This window comes from Spermophilus citellus (assembly GCF_964194105.1).
Source record: "Spermophilus citellus genome assembly, chromosome: X".
NCBI classification, from domain to species: Eukaryota; Metazoa; Chordata; class Mammalia; order Rodentia; family Sciuridae; genus Spermophilus; species Spermophilus citellus.
The window spans coordinates 131,595,906-131,621,326 of NC_138190.1; the positions used below are offsets into that span (position 1 = coordinate 131,595,906).

At 37.7% G+C, this 25,421-nt stretch overlaps 1 protein-coding gene across 1 annotated transcript in view; it reads left to right on the forward strand.

The window, feature by feature from the left end:
- The first annotated feature begins 7,004 nt into the window (after positions 1-7,004).
- Positions 7,005-25,421, forward strand: part of SLC9A6 (solute carrier family 9 member A6) — a 57,769-nt gene continuing 39,352 nt past the window's right edge. Inside the window, exons 1-6 of the mRNA XM_081276613.1 lie at positions 7,005-7,344; positions 16,554-16,753; positions 18,758-18,835; positions 19,114-19,190; positions 19,499-19,611; positions 22,193-22,298. Of these exons, the coding sequence (XP_081132739.1) occupies positions 7,020-7,344; positions 16,554-16,753; positions 18,758-18,835; positions 19,114-19,190; positions 19,499-19,611; positions 22,193-22,298 (899 nt within the window). The 5' untranslated portion in view covers positions 7,005-7,019. The remainder of the gene's footprint in view (positions 7,345-16,553; positions 16,754-18,757; positions 18,836-19,113; positions 19,191-19,498; positions 19,612-22,192; positions 22,299-25,421) is intronic.

Here is a 25,421-nt window from a genome sequence, read left to right on the forward strand (position 1 = left end):
TTTTATATTAACCAAGTTTATCTTTTAAAGAAATAATATAGTACAATGCTCTAAATTAAAAGTTGTTGGGCTGGGGTTGTGGCTCAGTGGTATAGTGCTTGCCTAGAATGTGTGAGGCACTAGGTTTGATTCTCAGCACCATGTATAAATAAATAAAATAAAGATCCATTGACAACTAAAAAAATATTTAAAGAATAAAATAACAGTTGTTGTTTAATTTGAAGATTACTTGCTCTAAAAAAAACTCCAAAACTTTGGTTTACATCAGTACATTAATATTTGACCTTAGGGAAAAAACCTTAAATAGCTCTGACTGATTGTTTTATATATATATCTCCATATCCAACTTACACAGAAATTCTTTATCACTTACTTAAACCCTCTTATTTACTTCATCACACAAAGACTTTCTTATCCAGGTGCTGGGGTTGTGGCTGAGTGGTAGAGTGTTTGCTTAGCATGCATGAGGTACTGGGTTCAATTGTCAGCACCACATATAAATAAATAAAATAAAGATTCATTGGCGATTAAAAATATTTTTAAAAAGACTTTCTTATCCAGAAACACATTTTCCCTTCTATTAAATATGGTTTCCATACCTAGAACCTTCTAATTCCTCTTTCCCATCTGTTAACCCTGTTTTCTGTTAACATTCTGAAACAATCCTTGTAATTTTCTGAATTTAGACAAATTATTTCATTTTAATAAAAAGAAATCTTAATTGGAACAGTTGAAACTTTTGGGTCTTTGTATATAGGAATCTTCTATAAACCTTTGTATATAGAATCATATCTGTTTGCCATTTAATAAAAACATAATGTTTAAGTATATAGAATTATACCTGTTGGGACTTTAAATTCTTAAGTGATAACAAAGCAACTTTAAACCTTTTTTTTCTTCATTTACCAAATTATGAAAACATCAATAATGTTACCCAATGGAATTCAAGGAGTTAAGAGTACTTGATGGTATATTTAACAGTTATTATTTTCACCTTGTAAATTACCCAGATGTCTAACAAAATTACTCATAAATATGAGTGATACCATGTCAAATCTACTTTACTTATTTTACCAAAATGTCAGACAAGTGTATTGAACAGTATTAACCATTTCTTCCTTGTTGGAGAAAAGTTCTAGAACCAAGGGATATTAGACATTTTATAGACATCAACATTTTATTAGTTCTTTGACCACCTAGAGAGACTTGTGAGTTAAGGTTAATTTTAAAGACATTTTTACTTTCATCTGTTTACCCAATTTAAATTGAGTCATTTTAAATCATGTGAATTAAAGGTATTTGGATTTATTTTTTTTAATTTATGCATGTTCCTTATATATCTGCCAATTTTGATATCATGTACATGATATATGGACATAGACACATATAGACATACAACACATAACGGAAGTGTGCACACATAACACAATAGCAAAGGCTTTTTAGCTTTGCACAGGCGAATCTGCACTGCAATGTTACAGATGTTTAAAAACTCCATAGTTGAATAAAAAATAGGGCTGATCAGAAAAACATTAGCCTAGGTGCATAGGACCAAAATCATGAACTCAAAAAAAAAAAAAAATACAGAATCTAAGAAAAAGCAAGAGTCCTAGAAAAAATGACCAGCCAATAATTAGTAAAGTACCATACAATTTACTTTTTGGTTTAGTCTAGTTTGAGTTCAGGTAAAAAACACTTTTTTTTCTTGGGCCTAAACTCACTCTGCTAAGCTTGCAGTCTTCTTCTATTTGCATTTCAATTAAGTCCTGGCTGAGGTCTGGAAGGAGCCAGGAAAACTGCTATTCTGAGCAGAAACCTTATGCAAAGGTGTTTTAACCACTTTTTTTCCTAGTTGGTAATTGGACAGAATTGGATGTGGAAAATTATGATACCTTACTTTCTATTACTTTTGAGAACAAAGCTACGATGTTAAGCTCCTTACTGAGATAAGCTATTGGCTGTTGAGCAGGTCTATTATTATGTATGACCATTCCTAAGGTTCTTCTTCTTCTCTCAGTGACAAACAGGTTAAATCTTGCTCCTTAGGTAAATTGAGGACAGGGGCTCAAAATAAGGCCCCGTTTTAATGTCTTTAAGGCTTCCAAAACCTGTTCATAACTCAGAGGGGGAGTAAACTTTCTTGGTAAATTTATCCTTTAAAAGTCGTGGCCCTTTATGGATTCAGGATTTAGTTTTTATTGTCTTCCTGATTTTCTCTATGAAAGTAGCAGGGTTTTCTTGAGGACCCTGAGTAATTTCAGACTTTCAAATAGTTAATGGGCTTTTTGCATGATCCTCCTGAGGGCTTCAAGGGCCAACATTTGGAAATGTGTAATCTTCCAAGTATCCAGTTCATCATTTGGGTCCTAATTAGGGTCGTTTCTGGGAATTGCCTGTGATCTAGATGAATAATTAGATTTGTTTCTAGTTTGTGATGCTGGGGGGCATGGGAAAGATGTAGGTCCATCCCCAAATTCTTTAGCTACTTGCATTAGGGTGGCCTCTTTATTGGAGGCTAAAGTTTGGCTAAGTGGAAATATAATATCTTTCCAGGTGAGGTCAAACACCTGGCATAAGTTCTGAAACATCCCAATATTTTTATTTAGATCCTTCAAAAATCTCCCTGAATTTGTTCTTGTTTTAAGTTAGAGGGGGAGTCCCCTTGATTGCTGTTCCTCAGTAGGTGATTTCTTAAGGCTTTTTTTCATGGTAAAGTTTGAGGTTAGGCCTGACAACACATGAAAATGAGGCGCTTTCCTGATCATTTTGTAATTTCCCAGTATGTAGACTAGTGGCCAATCTACACACTAACTTCAGAGAGAAGCTCCTACCTGAGTGATAGAAAATTCAAGTTTTCTATTGCATCAGAGAAAACTGTTTATCCGATGTATTAGGGATATCTCCCTAAAATTGTGCGACATTATGGTCCAGAAAACCCCGCTCTCATCACCTGTCTTAGACAAATTATTTCTGGCCTCCTTTGACAAAGTACTAGGGTCCCAGTTTGCCCTACGCCAGAGACCCTGGGAGTATTCAAACATAAGGGCGGTACTGCTTTCCTCCCTGCCACTATAACTCCTGATTATGAAAAAAAGAGGATAATTGCATATGTCTTAAACTTTTGTGCCTAATTGTTGTCCTGTAGACTAAAGGAATCTCCTGAGGGTAAGGGGAACATCTATTGGTTGTTAAGTGCATAACAAACACCCTTTTCTGGAGGAATTTATGGGAGGGGTTGGTTAAAATAGTGCCTCCCTCTTGCAGCATTTAAAAAGAATACATTGAGTTCATCTGAGCACAGGAACAGTAAAGGGAGATTTTAAACTGGCTTGTAAAGGTTAACTATGCAAACAAAGGGAACCGGGATGTTTTCTTATTAATCATCCCGTTTTTTCTCTCAGTCCTACTGAAAAGACCCCCAGACCCTCAAATCCCCCGTCCAAAAGAACTAGCGTCACACTGGCTGCAAAAGCAAGAGGCAAGTTTATTAATACACAGGCGCCTGCGGGTGCACAGCAAAACCTCAGCCGAAGCTTTGGTGAACTGGCACACCGGGCTTTGGGGTACAGATCTTTTATAGGGAAAAAGGAGTTGTTTCCCGCCTAGCACAGTAACAGGTGTCTCATTGGTCCCTTTGAATCCAACGTACAGGTCACTTAAAGGGTAAACTTGTTTTTCACCATGATAAACTTGTTTTTCACTATAGGTTCCCGAAAAACTCATCAATCTTACAGGTTTACATTGTGTTTCCTCCCTATTCCCGCTTATGATCCCAGTTTGCTCAAGCATGTCCTGTGATGTGGTCAGGGTGCCCTTTCTAACAGGTTATGTGGTGAGCTCACCTGTTTACTGCATACTTTCTACTTTTTATAATCGGGCCTTAGGTTATGGGGCTGGGGTCTTTCAGTACAATCTGAATTGCTAGTGTTTCTGACTGGCAAAGGAAGGGGAGTATCCAAGAGGGAACGGATGCGGGGGTAGGGAGTGTTGCGTGGCCCACACGGAGGCAAATGTAATTGGGTCTTTTCCTCAGTGCCATTCATCTACCGATCTACCCCTTAGGGAAGTGGAAGTCGGGAGGGGGATCAACAGAAGGAACCTCAGGATTTTCGCCTGAGTGTAGCCCAGGCTGGAAATTCCGCAGTTGTTCCATGCTCCTTCATCCACCTCCGTGCATCCAAGGCAGATGAGGACTAGGGACACTGTGTATTCACACCAATTGCTCTCTGGGCCTGGACAGAAAAGTTAAGAAACGGCTTAGGCAGGGCCCAACATGACTGCTCTACACAGAATAGTTGATTGAGAGCCGCTTAGGCTGGGAAAGTCTTCAAGAGTCTTGAAGAGTGGCAGCTGCACTGATTGCATTTAAGTAGCCAACAGGTGCCCATAATCCTCCAAAATGAAAGAGACAGAAAGATGCACCTCAAACAAATGTGAAGGTGCATGGATAGGAGTTTATCTCAGTGTAGCTCTCAGTGGAACCGCTGGTTATCGGTGATGAGTTCTGCTTCCTCACACGTTGAAGTTTGAACATTAGCAAAGCATGTAGAGGCAAGCATATAAAGCAGGGCTTATTTGAAAAGGGGTAACATAGACTTCTCCCTAGAGGGAGAAGGGGGGCATAGCTGGTATCCTGGTATCCCAAGAAGCAAAGAGTTCTGCTCTTTTTATATGTCCTAGGCTTCCTTTGTTCTCCTGCCCTCTTCCCCTTATCTTTCTTATTCCAGAGTAGGTGACTAGGCAATTGACTAGGTTCAGGAAAGCTTGGTGGGCTGGCCAAAAGGTGGGAAACAGGTGGGCTGAAGGGGGAAGGGCAGGATGGAGCAGCCCAGGACACATTAATTAACAACTTAATAGCTCCCTGTAGGAAGGGGTAATTCCTGGGACAGGTTACCTTGGCAACAGGTTGGAGCAGTGGCTGGTTCTTGGTAAGGGTGGAGGAAGGGCTCTGTTTGAATGTGGTGCTGAGGATAGAACCCAGGCCAAAAGCATGCCAGGCCAGCCTGCTACTGCTTGAGCCACATCCCCAGCCCTGGAGCTTTTTTTTTTTTTTTTTTTTTTTAAGTTCACCATCCTCACAGAGCCAAAAAGAGCTGGTTAGTGGGACTAGGGGGATGAATCCACACTTGGGACGCCTAGAGTTAGGCTGAGTGTTGTCTGGCAGGGAGGCCTTAAGATGAAAACATTTGAGAATCGTGAGTTCCACACAGAATGATTGGAATTAGATAATAGTAGTACCAATGCAGATATGAAAAATTTGAGAAAGTGTAAAGGTAAAATTTCTAAGCTGATTCTAAGCTGCAAAAGTCTGAGTTAAAGTGTAAAAGACCGGGCATTATAAAGTCTCTAAATGGCGAGGCCTGGGCTAAAAAGTAAAAGACAAGGCATTGTTACAACTCCTCTGCTACCCCCGGAACCTGTAATCTCTGTAGTTGTTAGGACAATGCTGGAACTGCCCAGTAAATATCTCCACTGATTCCCTGGTTGTTTAATAGCTAAGGGCTCCAGGTAGCATGGCACGTAAGCATCTAGGCTCCAAAACCAATCAGTTTAAATGTGTACCCCGCTTAGGAATGACCAATCACCCCTGCCCAGATTGTTCCCACCAATGAATGGACTAATCATGTCTCAGAGTTCAATTTTCCCGCGCCTCATGATGATTTGTTCTGATGTATGCAAAGCCCACCGCCCTCTCCAAAAAGTGTACTTAAGCTCTGCTTGACCTCTGCTCTGGGCTCTGGGCTGCTCTCCCTTCTTGAGTGAGCACAGAGTCCCAGTGCGCTGGAATGGATCCCCAATGAATCCCCTTTTGCCAATTGCATGGAGCCAGTCTCTTGTGTGGTCTCTTTCTCCGACGCTCCGCCGGACCCTACCAAAAGGACACATATTAGGAAGGGGAAGAAATGAGCCCGTTTCAAAATATTTTCAGTTTCGAAGGATAGTAGGAGCCTCAACAGGATACACTCAGCATCTAACAGGTAGAAGAGGCCTAAGGGAGGGTGGCAGGCCAAGGCTTGAGATTTGTAGCTCATTCACCTGGAAATGAAAGTCCTGAGAAAACAAAGAGCCCATACAAACTAAGTAGTGGTCTGAGAAGTATGGCAAAAATAGGAATCCACTGCTGTGAAACACAAAGCTCAGGTATGGAGGTGAAAACACTGAAACTTGTGATGTGCAAGGGTGACAGGCACACAGAAAATACAAGAGAGACAACAGATGGGGGTCAAAGGTGACTGCTGACTTGGAGACATTGCTTTAAGACAGAAGGAAACAAGTAACAAGAAGAGAGGAAAAAAACACTCACCACACCGCCAAATATTTGTTCTTTGGTAAGGGAAGGGAGAGGGTGTTTTTTGAGCATCTGGTAAATCTGAGCACAAGCCGATTTGAATCTTGGAAGAATGATGGATTTCTCTGCATAGGTTCCTGATGTGACAGACTACATAAATCATTTACATGTAAAGCAAACTGAATGTACAGATATACAAGCAGGATCCACACCTTTGAGTCATTTCTTTTGTGAAGGACTAAGGTGTTGTCTTTTTTCCCCAATGAGGAAAACGAGGGAAATCCGCTTTAAATTACAGAGATGGAGATTGAGGTCACTCCCAAGGGGACAACTTCTTATCCTGTTAAGAGACACTGGGGGACGATATTGAGATGGGTTATGAAAGATCGATTCCCTTGAGGGCTCTAAGAATAGGATCAAAGTAGACAGAAGCACAATCTGCCTGTGCTTGAATACACTGAGCAGATGTGTCCTTAGCAGAAGGCAGTGGGCTAGATTCGACGGCCTTTCATTCCCTGACAACTGCTCAACTGTGTCACACAGCTGGCACCGGGTAGAGGAATTAGTAGAGCGAGCTGGCATTGTCGCGGCCCCTTTAAGAGAGGAGGCGGTGAGGCGCGCTCCGACGGCTTCCCTCTGGCCCCGCCCCTTTCCCGTGAGCCCTCGGGGAGTGGTCCGACCGCGGGCGGCTGCCGGTGAGGAGAGGGGCGGGGGGCGGGGGGGGGGAGACATGGCTCGACACCGCTGGCTGCAGGCGCCCCTCCGCCGCGGCGTCGGCGTCGGGCCCCGGGCCCGCCCGCTCATGAGGCCCCTCTGGTTGCTCCTTGCAGTGGGCGTCTTCGGCTGGGCCGGGGCTTCAGACGGCGCCAGCCGAGCGACAAGAGCCATGGACGAGGAGATAGTGTCCGAGAAGCAAGCCGAAGAGAGCCACCGGCAGGACAGCGCCAACCTGCTCATCTTCATCCTGCTGCTCACCCTCACTATTCTCACGATATGGCTGTTCAAGCACCGCCGGGCCCGCTTCCTGCACGAAACCGGCCTGGCTATGATTTACGGCAAGTTCCTCGACCCCTGTCCGTCCCCTGGCACTGCCCCTTTCTCTGCCCGCTGGCTGCTTCGCCTCCTGTGCTGGCCCTGCTCGGCCTAAATTCGGCTCCCCTTCTAATTCCATTTTCTGTCGCTCCTCACCCCCCTCATTTCTTTGCATCACCCCCTTTATTTCTGCTGTGCCCCCTGATTCTCTACCTCACACCCTACCTCCTGGGCCTCGCCCTCCCTCCCCCATTTTCTCTGCCTCTCTGTACCTTTTTCGCCTCCGACCCCACCCCCTTTTTTCTGCACCAGGCTCTCCCTCCTCAGCCTACGAAGCTCGGGACCGGGACTGGGATTGAGCATGAGAAGAGAGTGGGTGCGGTGTCTCGAATTGGGCTGGGGGCTGGGGGAGGGGAAGACACCATTGCGATCTGTTTCTCTAGGGTGTCAGACCGTTTAAGGCTCACAGAAGCTGCAGTAGTATGTTTACTGCCCAGCATCTGGCATTCTTTTGGAAGTAGAATCGACCTTTACTCATTTCCCAGCTCTTGCTGTATCTTGTTCTTTTGAGGTTAAAAATGAAAACCTTACTCTTGTGGAGCCCATGCAAAATAACTTGAATGTAAAATAGGCTACAGAAGGTTTGGGGCATTTTAGATGACGTCCTGATTTATTGTACTATGCCTGTAATATCTGATAAGGATATCTATGTTTGACCCTTAAAATTCAGGCTACAGAGCTGAGGACAGGGAAGAGTTATGGTACCACCAGAAGTGTGGTGTACTATAGTATCATCAGGACGGTTCAGCTGAGCAGCAGTTAATAAACACCACGCATATGCAGTATGGGTGACTTTGCTTTTGGCATGGAGTTATTGACTGACTGTTAAGTGGCTTCAGTTCTTGTGTTTCAGTGTGCTTTCTTTTTGAGATTATTTATTTATTTTTAGTTTTTGGTGTCAAGTTCGAGAAGGGTAAATCAAACCCTGGACTCAGAGGCATATTGAGCTATGCTCAGGCCTCATGAGGGGAAAAGATGGTACGTATTGCTGATTGTCTTAATCTGACTATGAGAGTATGGGCCAAAGAGATGAGGGCAGATATCCATCATGTCTGTGCAGTATATGTGTGAAGATTATCTTCATTTAGAATAGTCTTTAACTGTTAACCTTATTGAGGTTTGTCTCTGAGACTTGTGGATAGATAGATGAAGCTCTGGCATGAAAAGACATTTCTCCATGCAACCTCCCACTCCCACCCCTTTCCAGTAAATCCAGACTTCTAGAATGTGCATGCATCTCAATGGTAGCAAGCAAAGATAGTTGTGTGCCTCAGGAAAATTCATGAGTTCAAGCTTATTTTTCATTTGCAAGGTAATAAAATTCTAAGCCTTTGTGTACAGTATCTCTGCTCACTAGGATTCTTGGGTTTTAGAGATATTAGGTGGTTTTTTTTTTCTTTTTTCTTTTTTTACATTTCATTTGCAGTGTCCCTTAAGGCGAGTTGGCCAGATAATTTCTATATTTTATGGTGTTTCTTTGTATAACCGTGTGTGATTTTTTTTTTACTATCCTCAAAAAAATTTGCTGTTCAGTCTACTATGTATTATGCACAGAAAATACAAAGAAATATAGGCCCCTTCCCTTCAAGGAATTTATAGACAAGTCATAAGAAGAAAATAATGAAAATAATGACATCTTAGATTTGGTAAGTATGAAAAGAGTACTATGTTAAAATAAGGAATTGATCACAGATATCTCTTTCTTATAAACAGAAATAATGTGATTTTGATAGTTAAAGGTACAAAGCTTTAGACTAGAGGTTGGAAAATTCTTTTCGGTAAAGGGCTAGATCCTGAAGATTGTTGACTTTATAAGCCACACAGATTTCCATGTCTGTGTTGCATTTTACTCTTTGTTGTAGTTGTTTTTCTTTTTATAATCCTTTAAAACGTAAAACTGCATTTAGCTCTTGGGCCATACAAAAACAGATGGAATGCTATAGTTGCAAACCCCTGACTTTAGAGTTGGACCTGGATCCCTGTCACTTTGTACCAGTAACTATGTGTGATCTTAGTAAAGTTTCTTTCCCCTATTTAACTCTCATCTATATTGGGGATAATGATTGTAGGCTTATTGTGAGGAAGAAATGTTTTTAGCCTTCTACTTGGCCCCTAAGTAAATGCTTAATAAATGATAGTTGTGCAATCCAGTGACTTATAAAATTGCATTTTATGAGATTAGGCTGAGAATAGTTATTTAATTGCTCAGTCTTATAAGGGGCAAACAGTAATTTTTAATCAAATAGGGACTTTGAATTACCCTGAAAATATTTGCTCTTTGGTAGCTGATATCACTAACTTCATCTAATTTGTGGGCTGAAGTAAAAAAAAAAAGTAAGATTACTGATGGTATTTCCTAAAGTTTCTAAGTTAATAAAAGTGATAGAGTACTTATGAAGGAAAAACAAAGATATCGCTTGTGGAATATGAAGTGCAAGAGTGTAAATCTGAGAGTCAAATCTGGGATTGATTTGGCATTCTTTAGCCTGTTCCTTTTCTCACTGTGGGTAGCAAGGGCGTGAACTAAACAGCCTTCTAACTAACTCTCTTTTAAAAAATGCTTTTATTTTTTTATTTATGTATATGTGGTGCTGAGAATCGAACCCAGCGCCTCTCAGGTGCTAGGCAAACGCTCTACCACTGAGCCACAGTACCTGCCCACTAACTCACTCTCAAGTCCAGTTCAGGTATAGATGGGATTGGGCCAAAGTATCTTCGACACTGGAAATTGAAATTTTCTAACCCTAGTTACTGTCATTTGTCTCTTCTTATGACTCTTGCACTGTCATAGCTGTTGTGTTACTATATCATTTCAAGACCTTTATTTTTCAGCTTGACTTGGTGAAAAGAGAATGGTGTACCTCCAAGGTTTATCCTACTGGTGATTTATTCCTGTAATGTTGGTTTAGCTGCTTAACTCCTGGGAAAATTCTATTTAAAATGAACCTTTTCTTTATCTTTTTGAGAATCAAGGGTAAAAAAAATTAGATCACTAATGTGGTCAGTTTCTAGTTTGTAATATAGACTAATTGCTCCCATTACAAACACAATGTCAAAGCACCCACGTGTTTTTGTTCATTGGGCTAGCTTTCTTAAAAGGCTTAAGAGTGAGTCACTGTTAGTAAAAATTATTGAGGTAGTTAATTAAGTCCAAAAAAATGATCATTCACCATTGTGTTTTCCAGATAGTATACAAAGCAAAAGATGGAAGAAATATTTGTTTTGTCTTAAGTTTAGGGAATATGGGGTCTAGGCTTAACTAGTGTGATTCATTAAGAAGCATTTATTAAATGTCTATAATGTATGAAATATGATGGGAAATATAGGTCTGAGCCCTGCCCACAAAGTACTTACAATCCAGTGACTTAATAGATAATATTTATGGGCATTACAACATGTTAGACATTGTGCTAAGTGCTTTGCAAGTATTTCTTTTTCTTTGCAGTGCTTGGGATCTAACTGGCATGCTACGTAAGTGCTCTACCACTGAGCTACATCCCTATCCCTTAATTAAAATTTTATTTTAAGATAGGATCTCACCAAGTTGCCTAGGCTGGCTTTAAAATTTGTCACCTTCCTGCCTAAGCCTCCCAAGTAGTTGGGATTACAGGTATACCATGTATAACTGCAATTATCATTTCATTTACACTTCCTAACATCGCTGTTATGAGATGGGCACTATTATCTTTCCCATTTAACAGATGAGGAAATTGGGGCTTAGAGAAGTTAAGTGACCTCCCTGATGTCACATAACTTAGACATATTTAGCCAGGATTCAAACCCACTCAATCTAGTTCAAAAGACCCGTTTTCTTAGCTCTTAAATCACATTGCTTCACGGCAAAGAGATAAAACTTAACTGTAAAGACAGACGAGTTAGAATTATCGCTGCTGCATATAAGGAGATAGCTTCAATGAGGGGTTATCTACCTTAAGGTTACAGATTAGAACTTGATGGAGCCACAATTTATACATCTGTCTGACTTCTAAATGTAGGCTTTTTGTCCTGTACTGTACTATACTCAATTTCATAAAATAAAATATATAAGAAAATAATACTTAAAGTTGAAAGGGCTTTGAAGGTAGATTGTAAGGGAAGACTGTGAGTGAATGGAGACCTAAATCATCTGCTTTTTCAAAGAAACACTAGAGAAGCAGTTCATGTTGATGTGAGAGTAAGGAGAAAATGAGAAAATTATAGTGGCTTTGGAGTGAGAAAGTCTAAATTTTAATTCAGACTTTGTCATTGGATGACAAATAATGTTGGGTAATTCATTTATCCTCATTTCATAGATGAAGAAACAGTGACAGAATTATAGTGTCTGTCCCGAGATTATAAGGCTCAAATTATATGTGTGTGTGTGTGTGTGTGTGTGTGTGTATATATAATATAAATATATTATTTTTTTGTAGAAATAAAACAGGAATTGGTTCAAGGTCCTAGGTGAAAAGGTTTTCTTGAAAAAGATGTTTATCTTTCCTAAGAGGAGAGATGACGATAATTGTGCTTATATTAAGATGGAGAGGCTTGGAATTGAGGAAGGTGGTGTCAAAACTCACCCCTCCCCAGCTTCTCAGAAAAGTAGTCATTGGGGTTGAAAACTTGAGAAGGAGGATTAAAACTTGGAAGAGCCTCTGTTGTGAATGTGCTAGGAGACAGAAATGAATAAATGTACGTAAAACTAAGATCAGCAAAAGCCTTGACTTTCTTGGCCATCTTGAATTAGTTTTCTTTTTTCTTTGCTGGGATTCAAACCCGGGGCATTATACATGCAAGGCAAGTGCTTTACCACTGAGCTACACCCCCAGCTCTTGAATTAACTTTTTATATAGGCTCTAATGGAATTCTTCAAGTAAGTAATGAATGTTTTTATACACATGCACAAATACATCTTAATCTATAGAAATTTTATCAGTTTTGGCCACACCTAATGTTCCAGTGATGTTCCTTCTTTATTTTTGACTGTTGGGGGATTCAAGTGCGATGGGCTGAAATTCACTAGAAAACCAGTTTCTGCTAAGTGGAAGTTTGATACATACGATGGTGGTACCTTGGGTGAAGCTGAGTTCCTTATCACTGGGAGAATTTCCAGCACAAGTGGGTCATGAATGTGTAGGAGGGGTAGATGTCTCCGTTTTGTGAAAGATATCTCTTTGTGGTTATAATCCTTGGTGCCTGTTAGTGGTAATTTTAAATTCTATAATATCAATATTTTCTGTGCCTCTGTGTACGTGGGAGGCTAGAAGTTTTTGCTCTATCCTCCTAACAAAGCACCCTTTTTTGTGTCCTTTTTCTTTATTGAAAATTGCTTTCACTTCATGATTAGGATTTGACCTTTCAAAGAACCCATATTAAATTTCTCTGTCAACTCTTTTCTGAGGATTACAATTTTTCAGATGCCTTATATCATAATAGAAGGATCTCTATTTTTCCAACCTAAATAATTATTCTCCATGCTGTTGTTTTATATGCCAAGGTATGTGTTTCAAATCTGTGCAAGTACTGCGCCCTTTTCAGGCATGTTTTAGTCACCTTTTCACCACTGTGACCAAAAGACCTGAGAAGAACAAATTTAGAGGAGGAAAAGTTTATTTGAGGTGTGTGGTTTCAGAGGTCTCAGTCCATAGGTGGCCAACTCCATTCGGGGCCTGAGATAAGAAAAACTGTAGTCATGGAAAAGTATCACACAGGAAAGCAGCCGGAGACATGGTACCAGGAAGCAGAGAGATAAGACTTCTGCCACCACAGACAAAATATAACAAAGGCATGTCCAGGACCTCACCTTTTTACACCACACCCTATCTGTCTACAGTTACCACCCAGTTAATCCCTATCAGAGGATTAATGCACGGATTAGTTTAGGCTCTCATAACCAATCATCTCCCATTGTTTCACACATGAACTTTTGGGGGACATCTCATATTTAAACCATAATGGGGCACCCAGTGATGTTTCAGCATAGGGCTAGAAATGCATAGGATCCAGTGTATACTATTCCCTACGTAAATGGGTTTGAGGATGTGGAAAGAATTTATGCTGTGCCACTAATTTATTATATTTGTAGTAGCTAATCTGTGATTTTTTTTGCATGCAAATATAAGGGAATAACTTTTACTAAGCCGCTTAATTAGGAATTCTTGGGATAAAAGACACAGAGATGTTTCTATATCATATAGGCAGAATAGACTATTTGAATCTTTAGTCTTTTCTCTCCCAGATTATATTTGTCAAGGATAGTTAATACCTAGCAGTCACTTTTTAATTTTAATTTTTGTGGTGCAACTTTTAAAAAAGTGAATCTTTCATTTATGTTACATCTTAACTTTGGATAAAATGTTTTTAAAGTTGATGTCATTGTACTGTTAAATAATTCATCATTGTTGCTTACTTTAAAAAGCATGTGTGACTGTAAGTTGACTAGAGGATTCAGTATCTTTGCTCCCTCCTTCTTTCCTGGACAACTACTGCTTTTATAACCCTGTTTCTGCTTTACTCCTTCCCACGCTGGTCTGGATTCTACCCTCACTATTCCACTGAAACCTTATCAAGGTCACTGTGTTCTCTTTTTTGTCAAACACAGTGGTTACTTCTCAAGCCAGCCTTACTTGACTTTGCTGTAGCATTTGATAGTTTTTATCACTTATTCCTGCACAAAAATAAATTATTCCCTTTCTTCTTGAATTCTTAGCCACCACTCATTCCTCTTTCTTCTCCTGTGGCTTTTCCTCCATAGATTTCATCCCTCAGTTCCTCCTCTACCAGCCTCTCATTGTTGTCTATTAATGGATAAAAATCCTGAGCTTATATCTGTAGTCTTCTTGATATTTTGTTTGCTTCTAGGTGATCTCATTTGAGCCTGACTTCTACTAATTTATGATTGCCCAGTATATATCTGCAGTTACGACTTCCCGCTTGAGCTCCAGACCTCTGTGCATATGTCATAGGTACATTAAACTCAGCATGTCAAACCTGAGTTTAGCCTTTCCTGTGTAAATACATTCTGCCTGTGTTCATACTCCATTGACTGACCCTACAATTTAACTAGGTGCTCAAGATAGCTTATCTATTTGGTTGCCCAGTCCATTATGACTCCTGTAAATCTTAAGTCTTTCATCTCCCTTCCCCCTAACCTTTTCTTTTTAGTCACTGAATCTTTCTAAACTATATAAAACCTTCTGAAACTCCATCTCTCTTCTATCACTACTCTCAGATTGTGATAAAAATATATAAATATATAGAAATGTATACGATCCAGTGTATACTATTCCCTACCTAAAAGCTCTTATTACCTGAATGATTGCAGTGGCCATCTAGCTGGCCTTTTAGACCATTTCTAGTCTAGAATTTTTTTTTTTTTCAAAAATAGGAATCTGATATCAAGCCCCAGCTTAGAACCCTTCTATGATTTCCTTTTGCTTCTGGGATAAACTCCAAACTTTCTCCCCAATATATGTCATCCTTCATGATTCAGCTCCTGCTCATCTTTTAATTTTTTTTTTGTTGTCAATGGATCTTTTATTTTTATTTATTTATATGCATGCAGTGCTGAGGATTAAACCCCAGGGCCTCACACATGCCAGGCAAGCTGTACCACTGAGCCCCTCCTGCTGGTCTTTTAAACCTTACCTCTTATTACCATATAAGTTAGCCATACTGAACTACTTGTAATTCCCTTGAATGGGCTGTGTTCTCTTCTTCCTTGTTTAGATATATACAACTATTTCTCCACCTGAAACACATCCTTTCTTCTATTTTGTTACCTGCTCAGGTGACAGTTCTGGAAAGACTTTCTTTAATGTCCTTTACCTCACTCTTGGTAAAAAGATATCATTTTTATGCATACAGGTATATATTTTTATTATGATTATTCAGTCTGTTTTCACTAACTGGACTGAGAGCTCCTTGAAGGAGGGATTTCTTTACATCTCTGAACCCCAGGACCTCCCTAACAGGACTCCATTCACATCTTAAAAGAATGTTTGGCTGGTCAGAATGAAAGGCCACAGGAAGGTAAAATGTAACTAATAGTGATGTATGATGCACCTTGGCATTAAGAAAGTTTCAGAAGTTTGGGTGGGTTCAGCTTGTAGTTGATGGAATATTGCTTGATCATTAAAAATGGAGTTCTGATACATGGTACAACATAGATTAACCTTGAAAACCTTATACTAAGTAAAAGAAGCTAGACACAAAAGGCATGTTGTAGAATGCCATTTATATAAAATGTTCAGAATGGGTAAATCCTTAGAGAAAGAAAGTAGATTAGTAGTTGCCAAGAGCCTGGGGGGTTTAGAGGTGAGGGGAATAGGGAGTATTCTAATTCTTTTTGGCAAGATGAAAATATTCTGGAATCAGATACTGGTGATTGATACACAACTTTGTAAATATACTGAAGACCGCTGAATTAACTTAAAAGGATAAACTTTATATCATGTGAATTATATCAGCAAAGCTATTATTAAACAGATTTCCAGTTGATCAATGTAGTTTTATAGAACCTAACCTAGTACACTGTGCTTATTTGAATGCCAATGGAATAATCCAGGTGAAATCCTAGCAGTATGTTGATTACAGAACTTGTACTCCATCTTTTGATTTGAAGCAGACATTTTAATATTTAAATCTGACCTTTGAATAGAAGAATTCAATTAATCTACAAATAATATATCGACTTTCTAATTTGTTAAATGTATATTAGGCCAGCCATATGCTTTGGGATTGAACTTTGGGAAGCATGCACTTAAGTCTGGTAAATTGATGGAGGCAAAAACAAACAAACAAACAAAAAAAAAAACGCATTTCTAACATGACTACATTATCAAGTTTGGACAGCTTGGAACATATTCCATTGTACAGATGATCTGAAGATATTTTCTAATTTTTTTCCTTTCCTCAACACTTATTTATACATTAATCTAGAAATGCAGTAATCTATGCTATTACCCTGGGAAATGGTTTTCTCTCCTGTCCTACTAGATTACATAAAGATTAGGCATTTGGATATGTGAATTTAGTAATACTTTAAGTTATAACTGTATTTGGTCTAAAAATTGGTTCTGGATCACAAGGGAATATCATCAGAGATTTTGTGTTATCAATCCAGAGGTATGTGTGAAATACAAACAGGTGGTCTCTGCCTGCAAGAAGAGCTTACATTGTTCTTTTATTTCAGGTCTTTTGGTGGGCCTTGTGCTTCGGTATGGCATTCATGTTCCAAGTGATGTAAATAATGTGACCCTGAGCTGTGAAGTGCAGTCAAGTCCAACTACCTTGTTGGTAAATGTTAGTGGAAAATTTTATGAGTATACGCTGAAAGGAGAGATTAGCTCACATGAACTCAATAATGTTCAAGATAATGAAATGCTTAGAAAGGTAAGTTTTTAGTTAAAGGGAATATTTGGATTTTTTTAATCCAAATATTTGGATTTTTAACCAGCAGCAAAGTGATTCTGAAGAAAAATAGTGAATTTTTAATATTTAAAATGATTCGCTTTTTAAAATGCAGTAAAACCTCAGTTAATATAATAATATAAGGAAGTGAATATTTCTGTATATCCTGATTGATGCTAAGTACTAAAAACTTTTTTGTTTTATTCTGTGTTGTTTACAATTGTAATAAATAGTGACTAGGATTGATTTAAGCAGAATTTATAAGCATTTCTCTCAATTTACTGATGGTCTTTACAGTTTTAGAGTACTTTAGAGCTTTGAGGTTATTTGATACTGCCTAAAATATTCCATTAGTATTTCTTTAATTCTTTCTTGCGTTGGTTGATTTATACACTGAGCACAATTTAACCTCTCTTGGATTTATAATGTGGCACAATTTCGGGGGCCTTTGTATGAGCCTTGGTTGTTGGGCAGTGCTGTACATAATGCTTTATGTAAGAGGTGGAGTTGCATTCATACTGGCTTCCAGACATTTGAGGAGCTGCTTGCTTCTGTCCCACTTATAGTTTCTCTTATGAAGCTTCTCAGTGCCAGTTTGTGCGTGTCTGGTTTTGTCCATGCTTGGCCACTTGCCTCAACATCTCCTATGTTCTCCATTGGCTGTCCTTGATTTTTATAGCTACTTGATTGTTTTCCTGACCATTTAAAATTTCCTATGAAATTTAGCTGGGAGCTATGGTGCATACCTGTAATCCCCAAAACTTGGGAGGCGGCAGGAGGATCACAAGTTTTTTTTTTTTTTTTTTAAAGAAAGTGAGAGAGGAGAGAGAGAGAGACAGAGAATTTTTAATATTTATTTTTTTAGTTCTCGGCGGACACAACATCTTTGTTGGTATGTGGTGCTGAGGATCGAACCAGGGCCGCACGCATGCCAGGCAAGCGCGCTACCGCTTGAGCCACATCCCCAGCCCGGAGGATCACAAGTTTGAGGCCAGCTTCAGCAACTTAGTGAGGCCCTTTCTCAAAATAAAATAAAAAAAAATTAAGAGGCTGGGTTATAGCTCACTGGTAGACCACTCCTGAGTTTGATCCCTGGTACCACAAATAAATAAAATAAAATTTTCTATAAACTTAAAGTTCACTTTGCAAAAAGAATTATCACCACCCATGGAATATTCTAGTTCTTTAAAAGTTCTAGTAAACTGCCAGGCAGAGTGGTACACATCTGTAATCCTAGTGACTCAGGAGGCAAGAAGATCACAACTTCAAGGCCATCTTTAGCAAATTAACAAAACCCAGTCTTAAGATAGCAAAAAAACCTGAAAAAGCTCAGTGATAGAGCAATTCTGGATTCAATTGCTAGCACTGCCGAAAAATAAAGTTCTGGTAAACTAAGTTTCAGCACGGGTATGTGTGTAGCTGCTTTGTGTTCATATCAAATTCTCCTGCAGCCTTATGGACAGAAGTGGGTGTCTGCATTATTAAAGCAAATAGGTTTTAAAATGAGTGGGCTATCAGGACTAAATATCGGAACTGTCCAGAAAGTTTTTACCTTAACATGTTGTATAGCTTAAGAGATGTCACCTGTGTAACAAGTTGGTTTCCTCTCGCCAACAATAGTGACATACCTTAAATTCTATATTACCAGTTTTGGATCTCTTTTTTATTTAAAGCAAAACTATGATCATGCGTTTTCCTATTTCTAAGATTTTTAATACAGTATTTTAACAAACTTTCCTCACATGTGACTTAAATGATTATTCCAACACCATAGCCTTGTCATTTGGTTGAAAAGTAAAACAACAAACCATCCTATATGTGCCTAAGACAGGCAAGTATTAGATTCCCTATATGAAATATTTTTAAGTTACCATAGTAATGTTGTTGACCAGTGTGACAGTTATTTTTTTTTCTTTTTGATAGTTTGATAATGTAGTACAAGGTCTTCTAAGAGAATGCATCTAACATAATTCTTTATTTTAACAGGTTACTTTTGATCCAGAAGTATTTTTCAACATATTACTTCCTCCTATCATCTTTTATGCAGGTTATAGTCTGAAAAGGGTAAGTACTACATTTTATATACTTTGAATAACCTTAAACTTTCCATGGGCTTTATAATATTTGACACTTTAGAAATAGGTCATTTTTTCCAGGTACCCCTCCCTTCTATCTTTTTTAGATGATGAAATTTATCCTTATGCAAGAATGCATTCTTTTACCGATTTCTTCTACTGAATAATGTTTTTAATATTAACATAGCACACTACAATAGAAAACCTTTTCTTTTTCAAACATTTGGGAAGTATTCTATGCTAATACAGTGTAACTTTTTTTTTCAGAGACATTTCTTTCGGAACCTCGGGTCTATTCTGGCATATGCTTTTCTTGGAACAGCAATTTCTTGTTTTGTTATTGGGTAAGCATTTGAAACTTGAAATACTTTTAAGCCTTCAAATTATAATTGTAAAATAATTCATTTTTGATTTATGGGTATTGAGACTGTATTTCTGAATATGTCTAAGGACTTTTGCAGTAAGATGTATTCAAACAGGTAATAAGTTGTTTGCATTTTCAAGACCACGGTATTAACCATACTTAAAAGTCATGATTTAAATTTGGGGTTAACCACAGAGTACTATAATAGATCCATCTTCTTACTCTTATTTTATTCTAACTTTTTTAACAGTGATTTTTTTCTAAAGTAAGAATATGTTTATTGAACAGATCAATAATGTATGGCTGTGTAACGCTGATGAAGGTAACTGGACAACTTGCTGGAGATTTTTACTTTACAGATTGCCTGCTATTTGGTGCCATTGTATCAGCAACAGACCCAGGTATGTTTTACAAGAGGGGACCTTAAGTACTTTAGGTACAGTGTTTTCTAGTCAAAGCACTGTGGGTGTTTCTTTGAAGCATAGAATTTTTGATTAGGTACTTTCCTAGCACTAAGCTTTCCAATTGTGGAAGAAACATTACTGTCCGTAATTTCTTTTGGCTTAAGTGCACATTTATTTTTTCTCATTTATTACATTTGCCTATTACTGGCCACAAATTGATGCTGTCTAGATGAGAGCTGTAAGATATTTTCTTCAGAAATTTAGGTTGATCTCTATCATTAGTGATTGGGTATAGGAGAAGATGAACTACTTTTTAGATTGTTAAAATGGGTAATAATTATACACTTCTTTTTAAACTTCTAGAAAACTAGTTCACTAAAAATCTGTTTAATTCAGCCATTTGCATTTAACAGAAAGAAGTTTTAAAATTATTGTTAGAAGGCAGATGTGCTGATAATAGTATGATTTTTTGGTCACTGGTGGTCTATTTTTTTATAGTTGTTGATGGACATTTATTTTATTCATTTATTTATATGTGGTGCTGAGAATCGAACTCAGTGCCTCACACATGCTAGGTAAGTGCTCTACCACTGAGCCACAACCCCAGACCCCACTGGTGGTCTTATGTATACATTAAATAATTACTTTTATAAAATTGGCCTTGTGATTATATAATTATTTTGGTATTAACACAGCTTGCTTCCCTATACTTTTACTGTCAGGACACTAAAAATTTGTGTTCCATAAATAATTTAATTATATTAAGTGAGGTTTTCATTTTCCTAATATAATATTGCTAAGCTTAACAGCTACATTCATATTAGGAATTTGGAGAAAATGTAGAATGAAAAGGTCAGTATAGGAAAATAGTCTGAAGTTTTTTGTTTGTTTGTGGGATCCAGTTGAGGGCCTTGCACATGCTAGGCAAATATTATATCATAGAGCTATACCTCCCAGCTCCTAGAGGGAGATTTTTGAAGTAAGGATCAAGTTTTCTTTCACTGTGAGTTAAGAGTTTAGTAGAGGTTTGTTCTCTTCTACCTTTTGACCTTTAAGTTAATCATCTTAAATTGTCATCTAGTACAATTAAAGGTAGGGTCCAAGGTTTTGTCTCTGAATTCCTATGTTAATAACTCTGATTACACTGGACATTATGGGAAGGAGGAAAATGTGTTCTGTACTACTAAGAGATGATTTTAAAAGATTACTTAGAGGGCCATTTTAGACACTTACATAGTTGAGCATTTTTTTAATGTATGGTGCTGGGGATTGAACCCAGGGCCTTATGCATGTGACGCAAGCACTCTACCAACTGAGCTATGTCCCCAGCCCCTAGTAAGCATTTTTAAAACTGGAAATCAGGTTGCTTTTTTAAAGACAGCCATGGGTGACCCCTTATTGCTTGTAGCTGCTTCCATTATCAATATGAAGGCAGGTTGGTTTTTGCAAGGATCTCTAGGTTCTGTGTTCTCTAGAAGTAAGTTCCTCGACTTTTCAAAACCTGTAAGAAATCTTAAGTTGATTGGACTCACTACATTACTTCCACCTTTTGGTTTAGTTTGGTGGGAGTGCTGCCTGAATAGCTCAAGCAAGAATCTTTTGCTTACACAAAGTTGGACAGTTACATATTTTTCTGAATTATGTAGGCACTGGCCCCAATTCTATTATTTTGCAGTAGTTAATTTTCTATAAGGATGAGCTATAGGTTCTCTTTTCAGAATTCTGAATTGTCCCACCCTTCTCACTATCTCTTCATAAGCTTTGGTATCAGTATATTCCAGCTACAATGCCTTGCAGTAGAAGTTATATCTTTTAAAATGCAAGTTTCCTGTTTTTATGGTTGGCGTTTGAAAACGGCTCTCCCATCTCTGGTTATATTAATCTTTCATGTCTGCTTGAGTTTATTTAGTGGGTAAGCTCTATGTGACTCAGCATTTAAAGTTATAATGGAACTTTTCAATCTTATCTGATTTTCTGAGAATTATAATATATATATTGCTTCCCAAAAAGAAGGGTTTGTTGTTGGTTCTTTTCCTTCTTAGGATGTAATATCCTGTGAGTTGGCTTCTTTTTCCATTAAATGTGGCAACTGTAATCCGGGTCATGAATTTTACCCCAACTAAAAACTGAACTTTAGCAAAACCAGTGTGCTTGCAATTTGCAAGTCAAATAAAAGTGAGTTTTAAGGCTCCAAGGAGAAAAAAAGAGTATTTGCAACAAGAGATGCTTTTCATGCTAGTCTTCATTAAAGATTAATGATTACCTGGTCTGTAAGAAATTCTTAATATATTCTTTGTGAAAAGAAAATGTACAAAGCCAGATTATTAACATTTGCATAAAGAATGTAGGCCAGCTCAGTTCTCGAAGTTTATTTTCAGCTGTTTTTAAGATAATCAAAAAGGAGAAGTTGCATGTACACAATTAGGGAGAAATAATGACCAAATCACTGAATCATTGATATGATGAGAGATACTAAAAAGGAAGAAATGAATTTCTAAATAGCTCAGAATCAACTCTTAAGGGGAATATGTTATATTTGTGACGTTTAAATATTTTTCTGATTCTTTCTACTTGTTAGTGACTGTTCTTGCCATATTCCATGAGCTTCAAGTCGACGTTGAACTCTACGCACTTCTTTTTGGTGAAAGTGTCCTCAATGATGCTGTTGCCATAGTGCTTTCCTCGTAAGTGTTTGTTTTCTTATTATATTCTAAATGTTACAGTTGAGAGTAATAGGAAATGAAAATCACTTATTGAATAAAATTCATTATAAATAGAAATATTTGGAAGAACAAAGTTTTGTTTTTCCTCTTATGAAGAAATGCATAGTTTATAGATAACTTGTAAAGGCAGGGAAGAAAAAAATCATGTACTCGCATCACCTAAAAACAATTACTGTAAATATTCTAGGACATTTCCTTTTTCTTTTTCTATGTATGATATTTTTACATAATTGTGATTGTAGGATTTATGTAATTTTATAATCTCTTTTAACATTATAACATGAACACTTTGTTTTTAATTATATTTTTAACAGATGATATATCCACATGGTTAAAAAATAAAAACTATATAAAACAATTTATACAGAAAAAATCATGTCCTTAACTTTTGTCCTCACCCCCGTCTCTTCTCAGTCCCTTAGAGTGAACCATTTTTATTAGTTTCTTGCACATTGTAGTATTTCTTTATTCAAATGTAAACAAAAATGTGAATATTCTTTTTTGTTCTAATTAGTTATACATGACAATAGAATGCATTTTACACATCATACATAAATGGACTATGACTTCTCATTCTTCTGGTTGTACATGATGTAGAGTTACAACAGTTGTGTATTCATATATGCACATAGAGTTATAATGTCCAATTCATTCTACTATCATTCCTACCACCATACTCTCTCCCCTCCATCTAATCCAAAGTACCTCTATTCTTCCCTAGCCCCCCACCTTATTGTGTATTAACATCTGCATATCAGAGAAAACAGTTGGCTTTTGGTTTTTTGGGATTGGCTTCTTTGGCTCAGCAGGATATTTTCCAGTTTCATCCATTTCCTGGCAAATGCCATAATTTCATTCTTCTTTAAGGCTCAGTAATATTCCATTGTGTATGTATACCACATTTTATTTATCCATTCATCTGTTGAAGGGCATCTAGGTCAGTTCCATAGTTTAGCTATTGTGAATTGAGCTGCTATAAACATTGATGTGGCTGTGTCTTGGTAGTATACTGATTTTAAGTCCTTTGGGTATAAACTGAGGAGTGGTGGAGCAGCTATGTAGTATTCTGTGTGTGAACTGTACTATATTTATTTTTTAGTCTCATTGCTGGATGCTGGAAGTATTTTCATTCTTTTGCTGTCCCATATGATGCTTCAGTGATTAACCTTGAACTTTCTTTGTTTTGTACATGCATAGGTACATGGTATGATAAATTCTCAAAAGTGAGATGGTGGTTAGTTTAAAGAGTAAATACATAAATACATTTGTAATTTTGTTAAAAGTTGCTAAATGGTTAAAGGGATCATACCACTTTACATTTTTGCCACTAAATTATGAGACTGTTTCCTCACAGCTTCTTCAATAGAATATTTGTCAAACATTTTTTATTTCTGGCAGCTTGAAAGTTGAGTAATATCTCATTGTAGTTTAATTTGTATTTCTCTCATTAACATGATCATTTCCAAAGCTTTTATCTTTTTTTAATACCGAGTTTGGAACCCAGGGTGCTCTACCTCTGAAGTTTATCTCCTGCCTCAGCCTCCCCAGTTGCTGGGATTTACAGACATGTACCACTGTACCTGGCCAGAATCCTTTTATCTCTAAAAGTATTAATAATATACCTTTTGTTCAAGACAGTTATTGAATGAGTAATTTCTACATTTAGGTGAAAATATTAGTATACATGTTATTACAAGGTGTTTGCTGGGGGAAGACCAGGTCTGAACTGCTAAGGAACTCAGTCCTGCCTAACTATTCTTACTAAGCAAATATTTAACCATGTAGACAGTTGTTATTACTTCATACCAGAACTTTCTATAAGAGAGAAGTAAATCCCTTCACATTTTCTCTTTATATCTTTCCTTAATTTCTATTTTATAAATATTTAAGAGTGATAAGTCACTCACTGTGGTTTGTGTAGCATGATTGCCACTGGTGACCTTACTGCAAAGTGGGAAATTACCTTTCTGAACTATAACACTCATCTCTTAAATGCTGTGTATGATGAAATACAAAAGGTCAAATCTTTTTGTGTGTGTGTGTGTGTGAATACAGTATATGTGTTACTTCCTCCCTTCCACGTTTATTGCCAGAATTTTTTGGCAGCTATCTACAGCTATTATAAATTTAATGCAAAGGTTGTAACTAATATTGACACCATACCTTTGATGATGGTAGCTATAAAATAAAAGTCATGTATGAATGGAGGAAGAAATGAGTGTTGTTGTAATTTGTGTCCTTAAAAATGAAGCTACAGAGATTATTGAGCTTCTAGTACATACGTACATTTGAGATCAAGTGAGAGACTAAGGTATAGGCAGTTGCTTTTAGCATCAATTCTCTGTCGTAAACATTTATTCTATTGAATCATCTTACTAGTGTTCCTTTTCATTGTCCTAATGGATTAAGAGTTGGTCAAAAAAACCTGTTTTGTTCTGGTCTTATCTTAAAACTGATGTGCACTATGCTTTAGTGTTTTCAATAATAAAGTGACCTATTTTCTGCAATTTGGGAGTAGTTGACTAATGTAAAAGGAAGAAAAAATCCTCATTGAAATGTTTTGAGGTTGGCTGTACAAATGTCAGTATTAGTGAAGAATAAATATGTTAAGAAGAAAAACTCCTTTCCATAGCACTTCTTAAAAAGGGCCACACTTATCTTGTTGCCCCCTTTCTCAAACAGGGTTCTATGAGAAAATGAAGTACTACAGAAGAAGATTTGAATGGTTCCCTCAAATCTTTTGTTTTTGTTTTTGATACTGGGTATTGAACCCAGGGCCTCAAGCATCCCAGGAAAGCACTCTGCCACTGAGCTACATCCCTGGCCCTTTTAATTTAAAAATTTTGAGAGAGAGTCTAAGTTGCTGAGGCTCACCTTGAACTTGGGATCCTCCTGCCCCAGCCTCCTGAGTAGCTGGGATTACAGGTGTGTGCAGCTGTGCCTTGTGTGATTCTTTCCCTAATTCTGCTAAGGATGGTGTATAGTTGGTATCATTCTGGATTGATAGGAGATAAGTTAACTCATTAAATTGTCTGGTAGAACCCTGTGGAAAAGGACTGTATCTAGAGTGTTTCATTAATGGGA